Source organism: Panthera tigris, chromosome E1 (genome assembly GCF_018350195.1).
Source record: "Panthera tigris isolate Pti1 chromosome E1, P.tigris_Pti1_mat1.1, whole genome shotgun sequence".
Taxonomy (NCBI): Eukaryota; Metazoa; Chordata; class Mammalia; order Carnivora; family Felidae; genus Panthera; species Panthera tigris.
In genome coordinates, this window is record NC_056673.1 from 27,038,347 (window position 1) to 27,062,551 (window position 24,205).

Consider the following 24,205-nt stretch of genomic DNA (forward strand, 5'->3'; position numbering starts at 1 on the left):
GTAGCTCTGTCAGTTAAGTGTCCAACTTTGGCTCAGATCCTATGGTCTGTGTGTTCAAGCCCTGCAATCAGGCCCTGTGCTAACAGTGCAAAGCCTGCTTGGGATTCTGTCTCTCCCCAACTTGGAAACACACTCTCTCTCAAAATAAAGAAATAAACTTAAAAAAAATTTTAAGTAAACTCCACCCACAATGGTAGGGCTCAAACTCATGACCCCGAGATCAAGAGGTGCATGCTCTACCCCGACTGAACCAGCCAGGCACCCCAACACTCAACTACAAATAGTAGTTGATCACATACAGAAAATGACCTGTAGAGAACCTGGTTTATTTAAAAGGAAAAAAACAATGTAACACCTCTATCCACTCCCTTGAAAAAGAAGTAATCTTAATCTCCCACTAGAATGTAAACCTAGTGCAAAGTTTCTCTCAGACAGGTGACCTCAAGTCTCTCTTTTTTGTGAACAACCAGAATTTGTTTTGTGAGCAAATTCTTTTTGGAAACCAGCAGTTTATAAAAATCACTTTTAACTTTGAAACTGAAATTTTCAACTGCCTAGAAGGACTCTCCATTTAAACACCCTGAAGGCAAGCCAAATTCAATAGGTGTTCCCAAAATATTACCCCCACCCTATTTTTGTTCCTATTGTTCCCTATCTGAAATATGTCAAACATCTTGCTCCCATCTTTTAACCTACTTTAATCATCTTTAATCTACTTTTAAGTTTATCTTCTCCAACTTTATCAAAACTAAGCAGTCCTCCAAATTCCCAAAGTCTTTTTTATCTACAATAAAAAGGAGATGGGGGGGCGCCTGGGTGGCTCAGTCAGTTAAGTGTCTGTTGATCTTAGCTCAGGCCTTGATTGTGAGTTCAAGCCCGGTGCTGGGCTCCACACTGGGTGTAAAGCCTACTTTCAAAAGTAAGTAAGTAAGTAAGTAAGTAAGTAAGTAATTAAAAGGAGACAATGTCCTAATATGTTAGTCTATTATCATTTCCTTTAGCAGGCTGAGATATAATGGTCACAATTTTATGCCTTCCTCCAAAAAACACCTGATTACAGTGACATAATATATACCCTTCTAATTCATTGTTCAAATGTATCTGTTCACCAAGAGTGCAAGTCTGAACTACTTGCACATAGAAGAAATTAAATTGCCTTATATATTCACTGAGAGTTTCAAGATCCTATCTCTCTGGAAAGTTCTCAAATGGAAACTACCTCGTTTTCTGCCCCAGTGAGAACTTAAAGAGAAGATACACTCTGTCTGTAAAGCACCATAAAGATAGCCTTGGCATGTTTTCTTAGCTTCTGCATTTCTGAAAACTGAATTCATCAATACTTCTAATTTATGAATATGTAACCAATCAGTGAGCAGGCAAGAGGAAAACTTAGGTTATGATCTTAAGTGACTATTTTTTAAGATTGTCTTTGCATTTAAGACTACCTTAAGTGACTAATATCAGTATCTGCTTTAAGACTGTTTTCAGAAAAAGATGGTAGAATTATTCCTGAACTCCGTGAGCTTTTTGCACTTTAGACACTTAACTGTATTTCTATTCTGAAGTAGAATCCTTAAAGAATGAAACACTTGTCTACTACTTTTCTGTGGGTTTAAAGAGAGAGAGAGATTACCATAAACGATAGGTTGCGTCTCTGTAGCTTGTTCTTCTTCTTTTCTCAGTGATTCCGAAGCATCTAATTTATCCACCTGGAGAAAAACAGGTAATGTTACTTAGCACCTCAAAAATATTATACACCTAGGTTTATGGCAGAAAGTGGAAAAGCCTTAGTATGTTGAATTTTGTCAAAATAAAACAGACTAGAAAGAATATTCTCAGGCCCCCTCAAATTCAATGGCAATGTTCATAGTTCAGTCAAGGTGATTTTTAGCACTGTCATTATAAACCCTCAGGAAGGAGGGATTTATAAATGCCATAAAAGCTCACGCCAGGCTAAAACTGGGCATGCTAGGATGCAGCCAGCCTGAGGGAGGGAGATAACAAGAAGGAACCACTTTTTCAAATGAAGTTTAAACTTTATCAAAGGTAATAATAATGAACTCATAACCAGACAAGACTTCCCTCCCCAAAGGAAATGATATTCAAAAATGTGAAATGAGTTAATGACTGGACAAGTACTCATTTAGAATAAGCTTTCTTTTGCCAATTGTGCACAGCTTCTGCTGATAATTGTTATAGGTGCGGACTGAAATTTAAGACACAAAGTGGCTCCATATTCCATCTTTTTAGATAAAGACAGGCTGCATGTTTTAATGCTCTATTTTCTAAGAAGTAGAAATAGTAGTAGGAATGCCTAATTTTTGCCACATCTTTGAGGAAGAATTTGTTTTGTTTTTAATGAAGCCAAAGAAGTAAATGGCTACTACATGCTAACTACTCTAAATAAAAGTGGATAGTATCAGACAGAACTAATATAGTAGGAGTCCAAATGTTAAAAAAAAAAAAAAAAAAAGTGAAAAAAAGGAGCTGGAATACACAGGTCCTTCCATAAACTAGTTATGTGACCCTGGCAAACCACTGTACTGACCCTCAAACTTCCTTGTCTATATAATGATGGTTGAATAAGATATTCTGCAAAATTTGTTACAGGACTAACATGATCTGGTACTATAATTCTGTGAAGAATTGGGAAGAAAGGATATTAGGACAATGGGCTTAAGGGATATCTGCTATACAACTTCTACCTGCCTTTTAAACTCTATCTTTTAAACTACCTTTAAAAAGTTGGTATCTCAGTGAAAGCCTTATTATTTGTTGGTCTATCATTACACTAGAAGTAAAACTAAAACTTCAAATTCTGACATGATCTATTCCTAGTGGTTTTCAGAGCACGCCAAAATGAGAGGCAGAATACAGGAAAATCTTTTAATGAATGTTCATGGCATGTTCCTCAAAAAGGTAAATAGTGAAAAATCCCTCACAAAAAAAGACATGCAGACGTCAGTGAAGAACTATAAAGACTGGGTCCTAAAAAGGTTAAAACAGCCCTTCCTTTCTCTTTGAAAGTATTTAAAAGTATGTTTGAGTCTTCACATAGGTTATTAAGGTTAGGACAGTATTTTATACATATTTTAATTGTCCCATATTAAATATTACATATATCTAATAGAATGTAAGTCTAATGCATTCTAGTTTATTAGGGAATAATTTGAGAAATGTAAGCTGAGGTAGACTCTAGATACCTTCAGATAAAATTTAGTTTTTCTACACTAGGAAGATGGGTTGGTTTGCTTTTGTTTACAGTTTTCCTATTTTTATAGACTAAAATAGTTCATGTGTTACAAAGTAGCCCAATATCAAAGTAAAAACTACTATGGAGAAGTTCCATGAGAGATACCCAATGTTTGGCATTCAAACTTAAATATTATTACTTGAATATTAAAAGCACAGTCTGTGCCATCAAGGGGTTTTGCTAACTAAACAGTATCCAAGAGTGAGCTAAAGAGGTTATACCAAAAAATACATGGATGAGTGTGCTTAACTTCCAAGTTATTAGAAGAAAAATGAAACAGCAAAAAACCCCACCACTGCAAAATACATTTCCAGACTTTCAAGGACAAGAATCTAAAGTGAACACGTGTTTAAACCTAAATGTTAGAGGTGAAGTTGAGTCAGATGTTGAAGAAAGAAGTCCTGTTACAGAAGTACACCAAAGACTTCGAAGAAGAGCTAGCAGTATCACAATGCCCATGCATGCACATAGGCAGGCTGGGCAGAGGGCAAAAAAAGAAAAAAAGACCTCTGAAGGAATAGCATCAAACTAAGCAAAAAAAGTTTATTTTTCTATAATATGGGACAGCCTCTGGCACAGCAACATCCAATTTTTGTTTCCACTGACACAATTTAGACTGCTCAAAAAAGAAAAGCAGAGAAGGCTTTTATGAACACAAGCTTTTGTTAAGAGCTGTAACAAAAGTTTCTGATCCTTGGATAAAAAGAAAAATTACAGGGATAAAAAGAAAAATTACAGGTAAAGCGTGTCACTGAGATCAGTTCCATCTGTACTATTAAAAATTCACTATAATGTAAAAGGCTTTTCCACAAAGACTGCAATATGCTGCAGAGGAAAAGTTAACATGCAGTCAGTTATTCTGGTGTATGTGTGCATGAAAAAAAGGCAAAAGTACTGAAGCAAGAAGTGAGATCTGAAGATGACTGTTGCTATACAGGCTCTCAAGAAACACACACAGCCCACAGCAATGCTTTAAGAGTTTCAAAAGTAGTATGATGTAATTGCAATGACTGTTGTACATGCTTGATTTAAAACAATGCATAACACTGCAGTTCAATTACCTGTTTTTCACACACACGCTTTCTAACTGCCTTGCTTACTAGCTGCTGAAGGGCCTCACACACAATGCATTTTACTCAGGTTTGCCCTAAGTTCCAATGGTGATTCCAGTTTGGTTCAACATAATTTCAAGGCATTGTCCCCCACCCAAAATCTTTTAAATTTGTTTCAACTCTCCTTTACCTTCCCACCCTTTTACTACAACAATTTGATAACGGACGTAAGTTTGTTTCATTTATATTGGGATGGAGACAAGCCAATGAAGGAAGCAGCAACCAAGAGGTGCCTAAATTTGACCTTGGACAAGCCAACAGATGAACGAAAGCAAATTTTAGGTATCTTCAGAGGTGTCCCTTATTACAGGAAGAAGTTAATATTGCTTCATTAAATACAGAAATATTCCGTGTTGCTTAGCAACAATTACAGCAAGCTACTCTCGTGATTAAAAAAGTTTTGTTTCCTCTTGAAAACGGACTAGCACCATAAGAACTGGACACCTGGAGAAACATGAGGAAAGTCTCTTCGGAAGCAGCTAGTATCTCTTGTATCTACTTTCAGCAAAAAATTAGTAAGAATCAAGAGATCAGAAACTGGATCACAGTCCTTCAATACCAAAAAAAAAAAAAACCCCAAAAGCCTTTTAGGGCATATATATACATATATAAATTCAACAACTGTCAGGCAAGCTCACAAAATAAAACCAGAGGCTGCTTAAATTTATTTAGAGTATTAAGAAAATCCTATTATGGTCCAGATACCCTGACAGGGAAGAGAAATTTCCTGAAACTTTGGAAATTAATATGGAAACTCACCATGCTCAGTTTTCAATAATACATTTAAGAGAGACTGTGAACCAACTACTGATTAGCCTCCTGCCCTTCCTAAAGCCTATTAGCCGATTAGTAGCAAACATCTACTAATGTCCTACAGCTCTATTATAGTTATGTTTCAAGGGACTTGCAGAGGCTTTAGTGAAAATTTATTGGGGGGAAAAAGCAGCAGCAGCGTAGAAAAGGAAGGAAAAAAATCATGCAAATTCCTTAGACTTAGTCCTCCAGACTTAAAGATGGAAAAGAATCAACTTTCACCTTTTCCTTTATTGCATCAACCTGCAAAGGAATTCAGAAGGTGCAGCTTAGAAAAAAATCAAATTCCATATTGAGCATAAAAAGGTAGAATCAGCAACAAAGGTTTAGGGGAGAAACATCTAACCACTAAAAAAGGCATGAGAAAAGTGAAAATAAAGGGCATACTGGAAGCAAAATTTAGAACTTTTTTTTAAACTTCAGAGCTTATTGCAGAAGAATTTGTGCTAGAGTCAGTGTGAAAGAAAGCAGCATAATCACTAGTAAAACTTACAGCATTTCGGTTAACAGCAGCTTAGAGCCAGGTCTCATAAGTTGGCATTATGCATACAAAAAGAAGCTATTCTCATCTATAGCTAATATAAGGCAACTGTTTTCTTACACTGGGTTTCAAGCAGTTTTTATACCAAAAATGTTAATTCTTAAAAAATTATAACTGGACACAATGGTATCTACTAGATGGTCGCCTAAAGAAATATTCATACTGGGGGCCGTTAGTAGTGCTTTGTTTTTCCCCCTTTACTCCGGCATGCTGAAGAGATCAGATGGGAAACTCCAAATTTAATAAGCATGTTTTCGCTTTGACAAATGGATCCTTTAGGACCATTTTTTTTTTTTTTTTTTTAATGTTCTACAGTAAAGAGCTAGTAACTGTTGAGGATCTAGTGAGTAAAAAATATTATGATATCAAAAAGGGACACTAAGAGGAGTGAATTTAATAAAATGATTATAACCACAGCTTGTTTAATGCACTTTTAGGTAATATGTTAAACTCCTATGATTTTTTTAAATTAGGGGTTAAACTATCAAAATATTGAGAAAATTAACAGGATGTTAAGAATAAAGATTTTGCTTCCCAAAAAGAAACAGGCATACATATTAAAGTCAAGAAGCAACCAAAAAAAAGGGAATCTATACTACTAAGTTACGGACATCTAAGTCACAAGAACGGATTTGAGGAAGATGTTATTTTCAGGAAAAAAAAAAAAAATTTGTTATCAGATGTTAAAAAAAAACAAACATACAATATAGAAGTAATACTATTCACCCTCAGAAATACATGGAGGGTAAACATACTGACATGTTTGAGTTCCCTTTTCCATTCAATGTCACTTGTCAGACATCAAAAATTTCTGGAGAATATTTTATGACAATCAAATGACTTACTTCCACTAGACAAAGAAAATTTGAAAAAAATAGACCTGCATGTGGAATTTTACATATCCTCAAGGTAAGTAGTTCTGAATACACACAGAGGCGCCATTACCTTTGTCAAGTATTCCTTCATGACCTGGATGAAATAGGGCATGGCAAAATCCATGATATTGTGCCTCCATGCAGTTTCAAGGACAACATCTGGCCTTAAAAGATCATAACAGGTAAAAAGACAAGCTCCAAAGCACTCTCTTTTTTCTTCCTGCAAAAACCACTGTAGGAGTTCTTCAGCCAATTCAGTATCTTTAGATTCAGAGGCATACTGCATTGCATCCTATTCAAAGGAAAGGATGATGGTGAAACATTAAATTCAAATATGCTGAAATGGCAAACCAATTATACAATGGGGGGTGGGGGATCCCAGTTATATCATTTAAATTGAAGATTTGTTGAAAGAAAAGAAAAAAATAGGGTGAACAATCTTTTTTTAAACAGAGAGAGGCTTGACAGAACATAAGATGACCACTAGAATCAAGAAATTGACTTAATTACCACCTCCCTTAAATGGGGGCTTAAAGACAATTCTCACATTTGCAAGACTAATACTTATATAGACCATAATCACTTCTCTTTTAATTTCTTCTAAATTTATTTACTTTGACAGAGAGCAAGTACAAGCGAGCGTGAGAGGGGCAGAAAGAGAGGGAGAGAGAGAGACAGAATCCCAAGCAGGCTCTGCTCACAGCTGGACACAGGGCTCAAACTCAGTCAAAACATCATCTAAACTGAAACCATGAGTCAGAGACTTAACCAACTGGGCCTCCCAGGTGCCCCTGTAATCACTTCTAATACACCATTATAGGGTTACAACAGGTCATCTAGTACTTCACTTAATAGGCCCGCCCCCACCAACATTCCCACCTTGTACAGGCTGTCTTTCTTGCACAGCTCTACACTCTGTTTCCAGCGGTTGTTGCCTTTGAAGAGATAAGCAGCAATTCTTCTGAACTCAATGAGTTCATGTTTTTCCAAACGCTGAGCAAGTGAGATATTGTCAAAGTTGTCATAAGCATCTATAGATGTTCGCAGAGCCTTAAAAAAAAGAAAAAAAAAAAAAAAGCCATCCAATGCCAAATCAGTTTCATTTTAGTTTAAAATTTATTCCATGATTCTTGATCAAGGAGTCACTACTGTATATGACTGACTGTATATGATGTGATCAATATGCTGTATGATGTGTATGTATAGAATACAACTTGACCAATGAGCATTGTAATATGACAGCCTAGATTCAAGCATCAAACCAGAAAGTTGTAAGCTGAACAAGTATCAAGGTTCTTCAATCTGACTGTATAACAAAAATCTTCAAAGGTACTACAAAATTTCTGTACTTTTCTCCAAGGTTTTCAGTATCAAAACTTTGAATAGTTATGAAAATGGCAGGATTTGTAATTTGGAGGGTAAGATTTTATGTTTCAGAGAAACTTCTGATACAACGTGACACGGTAGTTAGTCATATAGCTAAGCATGGGATCTGAACCCATCATTTGTTGGTAATAAGAGAAAGAAAAAAAGGCAACTAGCTTAACCTTAACTGTAATTTTGTTTTTGCAAAATTCTTCACAAAGGCAAGTTTGTTAAAAGACATACTAATACGCTACAGGGCAAGAAAAGCAGTGAATAAATACACTTAATACCAAATCAGTTTTATAGACTAGTTAAAAAAATCCAAAACTCTTTGAACCCTGCCTACAATCAAGATGTTTAGGGATGAAGTAACCATAACATTTTTTCTAAAGCATTAACCAAGACAAGATCTAAGCAAAATTCTGCAAACTTTGCACTTAAAAGTCAGATTTATTGATCCTGAAAACACCACTAAGTTAGATCCGAGGCATACAAGTACCTACTGTTTACAAACCTAAGGGATAATGGGTTTTACTCAAAAACATACCAACAACCCAATTATAACCTGAATTTTGAGAATATATGCAAGAACTAAAAGTTTTACCTGATAATCTTCTTCGGTAATAAAGAGGTTGTTCAGTGATTCATTCACAGACTTGTTGTTGTGGTTTTGAACTGAACGCAAATATGGTTTCACCAGTGGTAGCTGTTTAACCTTTAAAATAAAGAGTGTTTTACAAACATAATACATCCTTAAAGTTCCACAGACAAAAGTTACCGATGTAAGTCTTAGCTCCCTACTATGAGGTTTTGAAGTTTTTAAAATTACCTTGCTGAAATAATTGACAGCACGAGTATGATCCAACCGTGGAGACAGCACCATCAGCAAATCATTTAACAACAGAGGCTTGAATTCTAGGTAGAACTGTATTGCTCTGTAGTATAGTTCCACATTGGCAACCTAAAGTGGGAAAAGTCCACATAGAAGTTGAGTTATTTACTAATGAGCTCCTTTTGAAGCTTGTATCTTCTGAAGAAGATACACACCTTGGTAATAATATCTTTGAACTGCCCTTCTTTCCATGCATCAGTTGGATGGTTCATCATAGTAATTATGGCATTATCATACTCTTCATACTTGTCATACAAAAACACCAATTCTGCCCAGAGATGAGCTTGTTCTGCAGCTCTAAGCACCTATGTAAGAGAGATTTAATTGCTTTAGATATGGGTCTGTAATTCTAGCTAAAGCTTAAAAAAGAAAAAGAAAAAAACAGAGGAAGGAAAGTTTATTTGAGAGAAAGAGAGAGCATGCACACATGTGCACATGTTGCAAATGGGTGAGGGGTAGAGAAAGGGAGAGAGAATCCTAAGCAAGCTCCACACTGTCAGTGCAGAGCCTGAAGTGGGCCTAAACGCACAAACCATGAGATCATGACATGAGCCGAAACGAAGAGCTGGGACACTTAATCGACTGAGCCACCCAGGCAACCCATTAAAGTTTCAGTTATAGCTACAGAGCCACCTCACAATGTTAAAAGGCTGATTACCTTAGGAATATTCACTCTGGACCAGAACAGCTCCAGATGCTCCCTCATTTTCTGTGGCTTAAATTTAGAATATAGAATAGCTAATTCGGTAAACATTCCCATATGAGCTCGCTCAAGTCCCAGTGCTGCTTCCAACATGGTTATCAGTTCTTCAAAGTATCCTCGGTCCTGAATAAGGGAAATACACGATTAAAATTTAAGACTATCTGTGGCAATAGATCTCAACTAATAAAAGACTCTTGTTCATTACCTGATAGTAGTTGATAAGTTCCTCCAATTCATCTGCATGTACTACAATATGAAGCCCACACATTTGAGCTAGACGGAACTCCTTGCCATCTACACAGGCGAAGCAGACCTATAACAAAAATTTCAACTACATAAACTCAAATGTAAACATGGCTGGTTAATTCAATTAATCAGTTTAAAGAGATTTCTAAACATCTGAATTCTTCATTCAAACTGGTATTGAGATTACCTCTTTCCATGTTCGAGTACTATTAGCTTTCCTAGCTCCATCAACAGCTGCCTGATATTCACCCAGGTGAACGAGGGTAGATGCCAAGCGTCCAAAATTGGAGACATTGTTGTACAGTAATTTAGCAGCATCATACATTTTTTCATCATAACAACGATCACCAACCTGAAACAAACAAACGCAAATAAACACAATCCATTTTTGGTAGGCCTAAACTCAATCCTCATTCCAAAGTCACAATTCAATACTGATAAACACTGTATTTCCTTTGGAATCATCAGTTGTGATGGGTTGATCCTACTAATAAAAAGTTGCTTAACAGTTGACTTCTACACTTTGAAAAAATCTGAACAGGAAACCCACTTGTTGGATATGAGCATTATTTGGCCCATTGATGAACTCTTCCAACTCTGCAAGGCGGTTTGTTTTAGCCAGTGCAAATATCAATTCTGTCTCCACATAGGATTCACGAGCCTTCTTTCGGGCCATCTGCAAGTACTTCACTAGTTCTTCCCAGTTTCCTAGGTATAAAGAAGAAAATAAATCCAAACACTAATATCCTAACATTTTTCACTCAAGTAAATGAAAATTATTGTTAATTTTCTTTTTAAGGAACCAATATAGAAAATAACAAATCTAAACAATGAAATGCATCTAAAATGGCAAAATTCCTGTTCTGTTTCTGTATTATCACTGACCAAATTAACAGCTGAATTCCCCCTTTATTAATTATCCTTTTCCTTAAAGTTGTAAGATTAGAATTCAATCAGAATTTTATGAGAATTTTAATCTTCCCTATGGACTTTGTAAGTTCACAAAATGCAGCCTTTCTGTATGTGGACTAAGATGGAGTGCTAAATGTCTTCACAAGTAACCGTGCAATATCTAACTCCCATATAAATTCAGAACAGACCGATGTCCTAATGCTTAGGGCTAATCGTAGCTTCAGTACAATTTCTGAGGTCACAAACACCTAAAAGAAGTCATACCACTGGTGTTGGCAGCCTGAACAACTTCCATGTAGGATGAAGGATCATCCGCTTTGATGTAAGAATCAATGGCTTCTTTCACCATTCCTTTCTGCAACTGGGCTTTTGCAAGCTGACTCCAGACCGCTGGTTCATTGCAGCGTTCAGCAAACTCATATGCCCGGTCCAAGTTTCCAATATGTTCAATCAAGACCTAGGCAACCAATTTCTGAATTAGGGTTACAGTAGAATGAATCTGGCCACACAGCAATTACATGTAAATGGTTAGGATTTTATTGCTTTTTCTATTGCCCAAGCCATCAATTATGCCAGGCCTAACAGGCTTGTATAGCATACAATAATCAAGAGAAGGCAGTACCTTCAGTAAATCAACTTAGGCAATCTGAAGACCTACCTGCACTGCTGAAGTATTGACATCAAATTTCCGGAAAATGGCAAATGCTTCTTCAAACAACTCATTGCAGATTGCGATATTGGCAATATCTGGGGCATCATAATTATCCAGGCGGTTAATATACTCCATAACACGTGTACGGTCAGCCTTGATTGCAGTGAGGATGAGGAGGTTTTGCAAATTCCTTTTAAGGAAAAAAAAATTTTTGGATGTATTATTTCAAAAGCTTATTAGTCATAAAGAATAAACACTACAGCTATGAAGAGTTTTTTTTTTTTCCCCTCAATGGCAGGATGAGGAGTGTATGAGAAGAGTAGTAATTCAGACAACATTCTCTAGTCTTTGTCTTTTTGTTCCTTCTTAAAACTGAAAAGCCACAATTTAAGACTGAATATAAGAGGGGGGTGCCTAGGTGGCTCAGCTGGTTAAGCATCTGACTCTTGGTTTGGGCTCAGATCATGACCTCATGATTAGCGAGTTCAAGCTCCTCCTCATGCCCCATGCTGATGGTGTAGAGCCTGCTTGGGATTCTCTCTCTCCCTCTCTCTCTGCCCCTCCCCTGCTCACTTTCTCTCACTCTCTCTCAAAATACATTTTAAAAAAAAAAAAAAAAAAAAAAAAGACTGAATATAAAGAGCCAATGGACCCTTCTTATAGCATACCTGTGTTCACTGAATACAGAGTTATCAAGGACAATTTTCTCCAGCAGTTCAATGAGTTCATTAGGAAGGTCTGCAGTCATAAAAGCCTTGACAGTTACTGACACTTCTTCAGGGTCCTGAGTTTCAGACAAGGCTGTCTGTACAACCTATAGAATACATATAGAGTTAAGTACTAAAAATCAGGGTGATTATGAAGACATTATCTAATGAGAATAATCTGGTATAGGAAAAATACCTTTACATTTACCACACAAAGGTGTTTTCTACACAAATACACATATACCCATATCATCCACATATACCCATTCTTCTGAAAAAAAATCACCCTAATTACCTAATTTCTATCTTTTTTTCCTGATTAAAACATTATCCACAATAACCACTCCTCATTATCACTTTAATGACTACATATGATTCGACTACATAGATGTGGCAATACAAACTAATTCCTCCATTTTTTGATAGTTATATGGCTCCCAAATTCTTTAATAGGAAGCTTTGTATCTAACATGGGAGTTTTCCTTAGAAATGCTTCCTAGGAGAGGAATGAAGAATTAACAGCTTTTGATTTATTCTCTTCCATATTTATACTTCAACCAGGAGAATTTAAGAACCATTATAACAACATTCAATTTTTACTTTTTAAAAAAATTTTTCATGGTTTTAAAAAATGTTTTCAATTTACAATGTGTGTAAATATATATATATATATATATATATATATATATAAAAACATATGTATATGTATTAGTATAATTTTATTTCATTCTTTTTTACTGCCTTCTCTTATAGTAAAATATGATTCATTTAAGTACATACGGGTATACGATAACAGGAAAAGTTTTATTTGTAGTTAAAAAGATGAGACTTAAGGGGTGCCTGGATGGTTCAGTTGGTAAGTGTCCTGACTCGTGGTTTCAGCTCAAGTCATGATTTCACAGTTTGCAAGTTCCAGCCCCTCATCAGACTCTGCTGACAAGTGTTGAACCTGCTTGGGATTTCTCTCTCCCTCTTCTCTCTGCCCATTCCCTCACTTGCATGCACTCTCTCTCAAAAAATAAACAAACATTTAAAAAAAAGAACCTTGAATACATTTGCCAATTTTACCTGGTCAATAAGGGGTCTCCTGTAAGGATTACTTTCCAGCAGCACACTACCCCATAATTCTGGATCCTTTCGGCGTACCAAATAGCGGGAAAGACTTTTGAAGAGGGAATTCTCATTGCAAACCTAAGTAAGATATTAACAGGTTAGTTTCAAGGTAAAAAGTAAAGACTTCTTATTGACTACTTTAAAGGTTATTTCCTTTATATAAATACACGCTTTTTATTGTTTCATTGGGAAAAAATCCATTACTTTTACATATAAACATGAATAAGTCACAACCAAGTTGTAATTAAAATTCAATATGTAATCTTATACTAAAAGGAAAAAAATGTTATAAAATGTCACTGACTGGGTCAATGACAAAACTAGACTAAAACAGGTATTAAAGTATTCTATCAGTGTCAAAATAAAGTTGGTATCTACAGTGTGGTTATGAAACAGAATTCCTTACTCTTAGGATTATACACTGAAGAGGTATGCAACTTACTCTCCTATGTGCACACATATACATATGTATGGTGCGTATGTGTGTTTATGTATGAGACAATGTATAAAACACAGTGAGAAAACTACTGGATTAAAATGTTAATAAGTGAAGATAGACTTAATTTGTTATTTTGGCCACTTTAAATTCACAATTATTGTCAAATAAAGTTTTTTAAAAAAGCACTCATCTACAAGAAATGCTCTGTATTACCTAAAGCCACTGTTAAACTCAAAATTCACTAATTTAACATTATGCAACAGGTTTTAAAAAATGCAGCCTTCTCTCTGTACACATTCAGCTATTAGTACTCACATTAATAAGTTCCAGATCACACTGGCCACGTTCATAAGCAACACAAGCCAAATGTGGATCTCTCTTCTCACAATACTTTCCAACAACACGACTGTCATAATAAGGATTTTCACGAAGAAATCTCTCTGGGTTGTTATTACTGTCTATGTAGATTTTGGCTAATGCGTTGTGAGTAGCAGGCTCCTCACAGCCCTCATGAATTCTGGCCTCTAGCCAAGGCAGAAGCAGTTTCAATCTAGTATTAAAAAAAAACACACACACATACACACACACATACACACAAAACCACACATGCTGTATTATAAAAAAACAAAACAAAACACACACAACTCTTGACATGCTAAATACAGAAGTACCTTATATGGTATATAATGTTTTCCCATAAATGATTTTGAATTCTCAAAAATTCCATTACCAACTGGGAAATTAAGTTTCAGAGATGATTAAATGATTTGCCCATTACACAGAAGATAGCCTTAGAGTCTCCTAGACCTACCTGCCACATTATCTAGATAGAATATAGAAAGAAGAGATTCACAGATTCATGTTGTTCTTTTTTATACTGGACAAAATATCTAGATATTTGGAAGAAGAGTATGTGGTATGAGAAAAAAGGCCAGATTACCTAAGGTTTCTTATAATTTTAACACAATTAACAGACATTACCGATAGCCACAGGGGTCAGTACCCTAAATACACAATGGGAAAAAATCTGGTAGCATTAGAAACTCTAGGTTTAAAAAGAAAAAAAACAAAAAAACAAAAAAAAACAAAAAACACTCTAGGTTTAATAATACTGTCAGTCATATGATCACTCCACCAAGGATCATGGTTTCACTACATTGTAGCTTATGTTTCAATGGTCCTGATGACTAACACTCTTTTGACCATGGTTAAGTATTACAAGCACCCAGAGGAAAAACAGTAGGCCATATTTTGGCTACCAAATTCATGTAGTTATTTTGAATACACTCCCATTAGGGTAAAGACACAACTTTTGTATTAAGGCAAAAATTCAAGATCCTATAAACACATGCAATCCAAGCAGATATGCCATGGCAATCGAAAGAATATAGATTAGCTAAGGCACATTTAGACTAGTGACTCAGGTGTGAATCTAGTTTATCACAATATAACTTGTAACTTAAAGACCAAATTGTCTAGCTCTATCTGGCTATTGACTTAGAATACACAACAAACAAGATTGTTTTCAGGTATTAAGATTTAAGAGTCAACTGAAACCTCCTTCTAAATATTAAATTGTTATGACCTATAATCAGTTCAAATTAGGCTCAAGCTTTTAAAATCAGTATTCTAGATCTCCATTGTACTTAAGTACAGAATTTTTCTATGTTTGTAATATTCAAATATAAATTCTATGAATACCATTATTAGGACACCTATACCAACCCCGGTTAAAATTAAATCCCATAGGGTTTCTCGTTATCTTTCAAAGCCAGAGTAATTTCCCACTATTATACCAACCCGCCAATCTCATTTACTCTATCCACACTTTCTAAACATACTAGTTCATCAAAATGTCCCAGCTAAAAAAAAAGACTTCATGGTACAATAAATTTTTAGAAAAAAATTTTAGAAATTTCCTCTATTGGAAATTCAGAATTCATATTATCACATTAAGGTTCAAATTAAAAATCAGTTTAACCCCAGAGTTATGCAGGGACCCTTTTCTCTCATTATACTTGAGAAAAATTAATCAGAGAAGAATCAGTTACTAAAATAGTGGTACTGTAACTAAGTAAAAAGAGGCTTTTACATAGTTTACATTAAAAACAGTCAAATCACACAGCTGTAATTAAAAACATGCAAATAATGTCTATATGACAAAGCTGTAATGTTTTAGAAAACAGATTTCTTTCAGCACCTACAGCTAACTTATCACTTCTAAATTAGATGTCTCCAGGGAATCATGATCCACATTAAACAGCTTTTAGGCAACTGACAGGTTGTATTTTTATCCATTACCAAGCTAAGAGAGACTGATTTATCCCAGTTATATAGGTCAAAATGGTACCACACCTGTTTCTTTTTTCAACCTCAGCTACAAGCTCATCAGTAGAGAATTGACCTCTTACAACAAGAATCAAATTTTTAATGACATCTTCAGAGCAATCAACATCAAGCAATCCTCCAATAACCACAGGAAGTCGACTCGGATTCACCTATGGTTAAAAAAAAAAATGTCGTTATCTTTAATAAGCAAAGAAAGCATAAAGAAGTTTTAAAAAAATTAAACTCATTTCCCCTTTTTAGCTCAGTTTAAAATTCAGTAATAAACCGAGAGTTTAAATTTGCAAGTAGACAGGAAAAGTTAGCAGGAAGTGTGGCTTGGTTAAATAATTACCTCAGCATCGCTCCACATAAATTAAGTAAGTCCAAAGAAGCTACAGTCACAGAATGTGTACAGAAGACTAATTTAAAGGCCTCCATTACAGCAGAACTGCCTTTCGATTTCTGGAGTTAGAAGGTAAAGTTTCTAAGATCAGTATTTAAGATGGTTTTACTGTGCTTTAAAAGTCTATGGCTTCCACACGAACACCTCAGGGGTTAGGTCACCAAGTAAGTTGTGTGTAGGTGTCACCCAACTTTTTCATCTACAGCAGCTTGTTCTGGTTTACAAACTTATACCTGAATGTAAAATTCTAATCTAAATAAGGATTCCCCTTTTTCTGAAGGGGAAAAAAAAAGTTGAAAGCCACTGTAGCAGACCACTCCCATTATGTACAGAGTTTCAAAAAGATATGAAGATTTCCATAGTGTGAGAAGTACAATCTACAATATGGTACTTTTAAGTATTACTTACCTTCTGTACGTATATCTCTATATACTTTTGAAGATTATTTCTATATAAATAGAGCACCAAATCATGAACAAAGTCAAACCGATCACACACAATGATAAGTGGTAACTGATCTGTTAGCTTCGCTTCCTGAAAAAAGAACAACAAAAAAAAGCCGTAATTGTCTCCTTCTGTGAGCTATCGAATCTATGTAAAATAGGGGAATCTGTTCTACGCTGGTGGGAGAGGCTCACATAAAGGTCCTTTCCACATATACCATTTACCAAAAAAAAGTAACAAATTAAGATTTGTGAGCCACCAGTGGCATTCAGGATAGAAAATCATCACACTGGGGACTTTAACAGTAACATTTCAACTGAATTGAGTGTTGATTTAAGAATTACAGTCACATTGTCAAAATGGCAAAAATGGCTCATAGTTGTTTCAAACTAGTGATTTTTTACCCCTCCCAAATTCCAATCTATATGGCTAGCCCCTAACACTATTACGATAAAGCCTACAAGGAGCAGCATAATGGTGACAGCCACGAATATACCACATGCTGCTGTGATAAGAAAAAGGTTAAAAAAAGAAAAAAGCACATAAAGAAAAGACATCTTTAAATTACCAGTTGCTTTTACCATTACAAATACCAAGCTATAATCCTACTTACAGATTTACACAGATGTTACAGACAGGTAGATAAGACCTACACTGGGCATTTACCTGATACATGTCCTGTTACATTCCACAGACATAAGGTACAGCACAAAAAACAACAGTTTCCATCAGGAATTCATTTATACAAAGTAAAACATTCCTCAATAAATGATTCCTCTATGACAGTCTACTAAGCAAGGAGAACTAAGCAGGATAGGACTTTCCCCAATGGACAGCCACTAAGAACATTTGCAATGTTACAAAAAAATGGTTCCTAAGTTTAGCACATATCACTCATCCAATTATAAGTAACTGAAAATTAGCCTATGAAGTGACCAGAGTGTAACACCAAACTAAATCTAGGAGTCAGGAGAAATCCTGGAATAAAAAAATCAAAATGGCTGTAAATCTGAAGTGGAAGTCCAGCTGCAGATTTTTCACATTAAGGAAAGTCTAAAGCATGTGTTGTTATTTATTTAGCACCATGGAAACTCTCTACTAATAGCTGCTAGAATCATTTCTAGACAAAATGCTGGATCTACCTATCCAAAAGATTTCAGTTGGCCAAGTTTTTCCTACTAAATGAACATCAAAAAGTGGATCAACACACTAGTCCTCTTTACTCTCTTTAATAACCACATAAAATATTATAGACTTTATTTTACCACTTAGGAAATACACTTGGAAGTATGTAAGATTACTTAGATGTTCTATTCTCATGCATGAGTGTTTAAAATTTCTGCTGGCAAAGACAATTTAAGATTGAAAAAGTAGATAAAAACTAGTATTTTTTTGATTGCCTAAATTTGCACATGATTTCATACATGACAGTGATGCTATTAATATTTTTAATTATTTACTAAAATAAAAGGCTACCCATTAGCAATTATGGTTAAAGATTTTAAGATCAAAACTGAAATTATATAAACACATTCAGAGGTTTTCTTAAACATTAAGTTATTCACTTAACTAATATTTACTGAGTACCTCCATATCAGACACTGTTCTTATGCACTGCAGCATTCCCTCAAGGAACTTATGTTCTAGGGGGGAAAAAACAATGTCTTATAGTGTTAAATGTTCTAAAGAAAAATAAAGCAGGATATGGGGGAGGGCAGGATGGAATAGGCATAGGTTTTATTCTAAGAAGGGTAAGCTGAGACATCATCCGTTCTCATGACATTTCATCAGAAACCTGAACGAAGGTAAAAGATCCTGGTCATGAAGATTTGAAGGGAAATAAAAAGTAGAAAGGGGCACAAGCAAAGGTCCGGAGGCAGGAGAGGCAGGGAGGTGCAGGAATAACAAGCAGGCAAGTATGGCGTAAGTACAACCAGAAAAGAAAAAGGATAAAAAATAAGATCAAAGGCAGCAGGAAGCACATCAGGGCTCTGAAGAACAGTTCCATGCTTTCTACAGACAGCCACAGTTCCACAGGGTTAATGCGTGAGTCAGATGATGCTAATGATATCATTTCATCCTGGCTCACAAGCTACTTTAAAGAGAAGTCATAATCTACCAATCTCTGTATTCCTGGTGGCTAACATGTAATTGGCACTTCAATGTTCAAGATTACTTTTCTTACCACAATTTACTTATACCACCAATTCTCATATAGCTAATACCTCCAAACTGAAGTTTAATGACAGTGATGATGAGATGCAGCATTGTAGCTACACTATACAGGTCAATAAGTAAAGTGAGTAAAGGGCCTAGTATGTTCATTCTTACCACTGAGGTGAAAGGTTGAAAACAACAGTAGCATCTTAGTACTGAGCTTCCATCTCAGACTGAAGATAAGACACGAGGTTTACATCTAACTTAGGCTGGAATTAAAATTCCTTCACAAAGTCAGGAATAACTTAAAACCAAAAAGAAAACCTGCCTGATAGAAAGAGAGCATATGTAGGCTGATTCTACCTTATTTTCAGGCCCACCAATACAGTACATTAACAAGAGTTATCACTTGAACACCTATGGCATACAAGGTACTTAACTTGATCAACACAGCTTCTGGTTGGAGAAACCAAGACTAAGGCACACTAGTTAATTTGCCTGAGATAACAGACAGATACTGAATAATAGCTAATAACAGAAATAGAATTTGAACCAGGTCTGACTAGTTTAAAAGCCCAAAATCCATATCCATTTCCCTACTCTACCAGATCTGCACCTAATTCATAGTGTGATGTATGGAAGGGGAGTCCTCTCTCATTACATCTCAGGGGGGCTAAGCAACCTATGACTGCACCATGCTAGAATCCAGAAGATCTTTTTTTTTTTTTTAAGTTTAAGATAATTAAGTGAAAAAGTTAATTTAGTCTCGTTTTGCACATCAACGACTCAAAAATACAAAACACAATTCTAAAGAAATGACAACTGAAGCTTAACAGTCAAGAGCTTCCTAACAATAAAAAAGATAGTGTAAGAGTCTGGTAGTATTTTTAAAAAAAGGAAACAGTGCCGATACTCAAAGGAGGAAGTGAACTATTGTCATGGATACTCTAGTCAAGCATGAAGTATCAAATACTTCTCCTTTGGAGGGCTTTTTGACACCAGAAAGACATGGATTCAAATACATCAGACTGGCCAGGCTACTCAGAATACTCATGATGGCCAAGATATTATAAAGTTATACTCTGGGGGAGTGTTTATCTTTTCATCTAAACTATGGGGCAACTTCTACATTTTAACTACTACATTACACGAAAACCTCTAAGAGTTTAGCTATTTAATCTAGAACCCAGTAGTGATTCTTCAAAGGAGCAGTTAATAAAACCATAGATTATCCAAAATAACAGTGTAGGAATAGGAAAAGCCTATATTTTTTACTGAATTACAAAATAAACATTTTGGTTTTAGTTTCAAGGTAAAATGCTTCCAAAAGGCACGAAATACTTAAGAATTTTATACATAGTTTCTGGAATCATTCTATATAATTCAAATACGAAATATATAAATACATATATTTTAAAGGGGTAGTCTGAGTGTTCCATAGTCTACCTGATTTTTATCGACAAATGCCAATTCTGAAGTTTTATTTTTTTCACAATGGAACTAGTGGGTATAAATAAAGTTAAGTAAACATTAAACAAATTCAGGTGCCCTTAAGTATGTTTTAAAGAGCTAAAGATCTTTTAACCATTACTCTTCACTCCAACACAGGCAGTTCTTACTTCTCTATAACTACTGCCACGGAGTGAGGGTTTTTTCTGTTTGATCTTACCTTCAGTTTAATGAACTATATATGATTAACACTCAGTTTCTAGAGAAAAGCTAATTTGATAAGAGGTAAACTGATGTTTCTCAGATAACAGAATGCTTTGTATATAATAGAGGCTCCTGAAAAGGACACTGAGGGCAAGCTGATCTTAATCTTCAAAAGGAGCATACACGAAATTCTAAAATGACGTGGAGAATCTCCAACCACTTTTCAAAACTGAAATAAAAGAAAGGAAATTCCTTTGACATAGTGCTATTTTTTTTTTCTTCTTTTAAAAAGATGGTCATTCTTTTTTTCTTTTTTAAGAGCTCATCATTCTTAGGTATTATTTACCAATTCCCCTCCCTATTTCAGAGGAAACCCATAGAGTATCACATTTGGAAGAAATAATTCAGCACAAAATACAAGAATATTAAAAATTTCCCCGTTTAGGGAAAAAAAGATATTTTCAATAAAGATATTCATCAATACTATGATGAAACCCATGTAGAACTGTTGATCTTCAATCCAACCAGAAAGTGCATTACTCAAAACCACTTACCTTGAGAAAATTCTTGACTCGCTCAGGATCATAGCAGTTGCTTTCTCTGCAGATTCTTTCTACTTCTTTGATCTGCCCAGTCTTGCAAGCTGCCTGAATATACTTAAAGTGCACATCTGGGTCCTGACTAAAGTTAACAATGGATCCCAGAAAATAAAAGAGACCTTAAAGAGACAAATAACTGAAATTAAGGATACATACACCTCTGAGAATGATAGAACTGAAAAATATTTAAGCAATTAAAAAATACTATGACAATTATACCTCAGTTTAAAAAGTTATGTTGAATAAGCACCCCCCCCAAACTGGTTGCTCAAAACGCTCAATTAAGAATAGCTCAATTAAGAATACTAATTAATCTAGTAATCAGTTCAATAAATGGACTTGCACTTTAATCCCTACAGAACAATTCAGTGTCTTCTAGTAGTTGAGAAATAGGGGGACAGCTACTTAGTACGAAAGCTAAAAATCACACCATATTCCCTATGAGAAATTTTAAATGTCCCCTATAGCAGGTTTTTCCTATATGTAGTTAATAGGAAAAACACAAAAGCAGTTTGAAAAGAATTTAATACAGTGCTGCCCAACAGAACATTCTACAATGATGAAAATGTTCTAGATCTGCACTGTCCAACATGGGAGCTGCTAACCACATGCAGCTATTAATCACCTGAAATGTGGCTACTGTGACTAAAGATCTAAAATTTTAATTGTATTCAATTTTAATTACTTTATATGGCTACACGTGGCTATTAGATACTGTACTTGAATGAACAAAATCAATTTAGTGCATAGTTAACATACAGAAAGAGAAAACTAGTAGAAACCTCTCATTCCTTCTATCGAGAACAGTTATGACAAAAAGAAGGAAAAAAAGGTAATAAACCCAAGAGTAACCCAACAGTGATTTAGTACTTGGTACAGCAGTGATTCTCAAATGAGGTGATTTCCTTCCCAGAAGACAGACATTTGGCAATGTGTGAAGACACTTTTAGTGGCCACAACTGGTGCAGCTGATGCTACTAGCATCTACCGGGCAGAAGCCACGGATGCTACTGAATATCCTGCATGCACATGACAACCCACCCCCGAAATAAATTATCCAGCCTAAATTAACTATAGTGCGAAGATGGAGAAAACCCAGTATATAGTGACAAGTCACAAAATGTCCTTGGCTAGAAACATTTGCCACTGTAAGATTCAGACAACATAAGCATGAAATCTTATTATACTTCATCATTTGTATTTTTATTTTATACAATTCTGACAAAGCTACTACATATATTTGGGTCTTAAAATTCTGCCTTTAATTCATCTCTAAAATATCCAAGCAGACAGTCTTGTTCACTGCACATCCCCAGAACTCGGCACAAAAGAGTTGACATTTATTAAATAAAACTCAAAACTATCCCATAAAACTGATCTTGTAGAAAGAATTTCCAACAGCCCATGATTGTAACAAAACCCCCTCTTGGCTATCTTAATTTAAAACAATTCAGAAACTCTTAATTACCTTCAAAACTCTTGAAAGATTCAAAAAGTTCAATCAGAGATTGAGTTGACAGTTGTTCGTGATACTTGGAAGCCACTTGAACACAGATCTGCAGATTCTGACGAATATTGGCAGACAGCATGGCCCTGAGGCATTCTAGGGAGTCTTCTACTGATAAGGACCCAAAGTAATTCACTAACCACTAGAGGACAAAATAAACAGGCAGGCAGGCAGGTAGGTAGGTAGGTAGGTAGGTAAATAAATAAATAAATAAATAAATAAATAAATAAATAAATAAAATAACATTGAACCTAATGGTGGAATGAAATTACTATTATTCAGTGCTACAAACAAATTTTCAATAAACCTATTAATCATAATAGCTTCTGTTAGGTAAGACTGTAATACCTCAGGGTTAAGAAGATGGGTGTGAACAACTGCACGTTTTATGTCATATAAATCAGTGAAGTGTTCTAATGCACGCTGCAGTAGACCAGCCTTTTCACACAGCTGAGCAATATGAGCCCGGTCATAATGTGTAAACATCTGATTCCCTAGAATAGCATCTGCAACCTATAAAAACACAAATAGGACAAATTTATTTTATACCCCATTTATATTAATAATTCTATACCTAGATTACACATGAAGATTCAGTAGTCAATTAACAAAGGAGAGAGTACAAAGGCATCTCAGTAGCTTCAAATAGCTTAATCTATGCAGCTCTAATTAACTACTAAAACAATGTTGGAAACATGCCTTAAAAAAAACAGGAAAAAACATACCTGAGGTGCATGCATAAGGTTCATCTCAAGCAACCGTGTCTGTAAAGGACCTTCAGATGGGCGATTATTCTTCAGGGCATCAAGCAAGAATGCAGTACACTGCTGAATTAGATTGTATTCCATAAAGACATCCACAATCTGGAAAAAAAAGGATTTAGAGGAAATTAATATGTTTAAAGCCTGCTCTATGATATTGCTGACAATACATAAATGAAATCTCTTACTTTACATATAAAAAATTGCCAGACCAAATCCCAGATTTAAATATTATTTATACAATATCACTTCACAATTTAAGAATAAATTTTTGTCATCTGCAGTTATTTTTAGTTCTGGTAAAAACAAAGTATTTCAAGATACTATATAATAGCACAATATAATCAAAACAATAGCTTCAAAATTGTAATGAAATATTTAAAATACAAAATATGAAGGAATCTGTGACTCCCACCTCCTCTATGCATCTCTTCCCTCATCCAACAGTAGCAACCATCCTTTGTGTTTTATTATTCCCATGTATTTTTCATATTTTTAATACATACATCTCTAAACAAGATGGTGTTTGTTTTGCACATTTTTTAAATTTTTATTTGAGAGAGAGCAAGAGCACATGTGTGTGAGCAGGGAAGAGGGACGAGAGAGGGAGAGAAAAAGAATCCCAAACAAGCTCTGTGCCTAGCCTGGAGCTCAATCCCAGGATTCTGGGATAAAGACCTGAGCTGAAATCAAGAGTTGAATGCTCAACCTACTGAGCCACCCAGGTGCC

At 35.3% G+C, this 24,205-nt stretch overlaps 1 protein-coding gene and 1 long non-coding RNA gene across 2 annotated transcripts in view; one reads left to right on the top strand and one right to left on the bottom strand.

Moving 5' to 3' along the window:
* LOC122233755 overlaps nucleotides 1-24,205 on the top strand; it is a 56,333-nt gene that overhangs the window by 5,375 nt on the left and 26,753 nt on the right. The gene's annotated exons all lie outside the window — the stretch shown is intronic.
* Nucleotides 1-24,205, bottom strand: part of CLTC (clathrin heavy chain) — a 65,862-nt gene that overhangs the window by 2,264 nt on the left and 39,393 nt on the right. The window contains exons 11-31 of the mRNA XM_007086740.3: nucleotides 23,440-23,577; nucleotides 23,063-23,227; nucleotides 22,676-22,856; nucleotides 21,163-21,326; nucleotides 16,763-16,888; nucleotides 15,979-16,121; nucleotides 13,939-14,173; nucleotides 13,140-13,262; nucleotides 12,033-12,178; nucleotides 11,371-11,554; nucleotides 10,977-11,169; nucleotides 10,351-10,508; nucleotides 9,988-10,152; nucleotides 9,760-9,867; nucleotides 9,510-9,677; nucleotides 9,007-9,156; nucleotides 8,789-8,920; nucleotides 8,564-8,674; nucleotides 7,474-7,644; nucleotides 6,665-6,886; nucleotides 1,634-1,709 (exon numbers count right to left, since the gene is read on the bottom strand). Of these exons, the coding sequence (XP_007086802.1) occupies nucleotides 1,634-1,709; nucleotides 6,665-6,886; nucleotides 7,474-7,644; nucleotides 8,564-8,674; nucleotides 8,789-8,920; nucleotides 9,007-9,156; nucleotides 9,510-9,677; nucleotides 9,760-9,867; nucleotides 9,988-10,152; nucleotides 10,351-10,508; nucleotides 10,977-11,169; nucleotides 11,371-11,554; nucleotides 12,033-12,178; nucleotides 13,140-13,262; nucleotides 13,939-14,173; nucleotides 15,979-16,121; nucleotides 16,763-16,888; nucleotides 21,163-21,326; nucleotides 22,676-22,856; nucleotides 23,063-23,227; nucleotides 23,440-23,577 (3,259 nt within the window). The remainder of the gene's footprint in view (nucleotides 1-1,633; nucleotides 1,710-6,664; nucleotides 6,887-7,473; nucleotides 7,645-8,563; nucleotides 8,675-8,788; nucleotides 8,921-9,006; nucleotides 9,157-9,509; nucleotides 9,678-9,759; nucleotides 9,868-9,987; nucleotides 10,153-10,350; nucleotides 10,509-10,976; nucleotides 11,170-11,370; nucleotides 11,555-12,032; nucleotides 12,179-13,139; nucleotides 13,263-13,938; nucleotides 14,174-15,978; nucleotides 16,122-16,762; nucleotides 16,889-21,162; nucleotides 21,327-22,675; nucleotides 22,857-23,062; nucleotides 23,228-23,439; nucleotides 23,578-24,205) is intronic.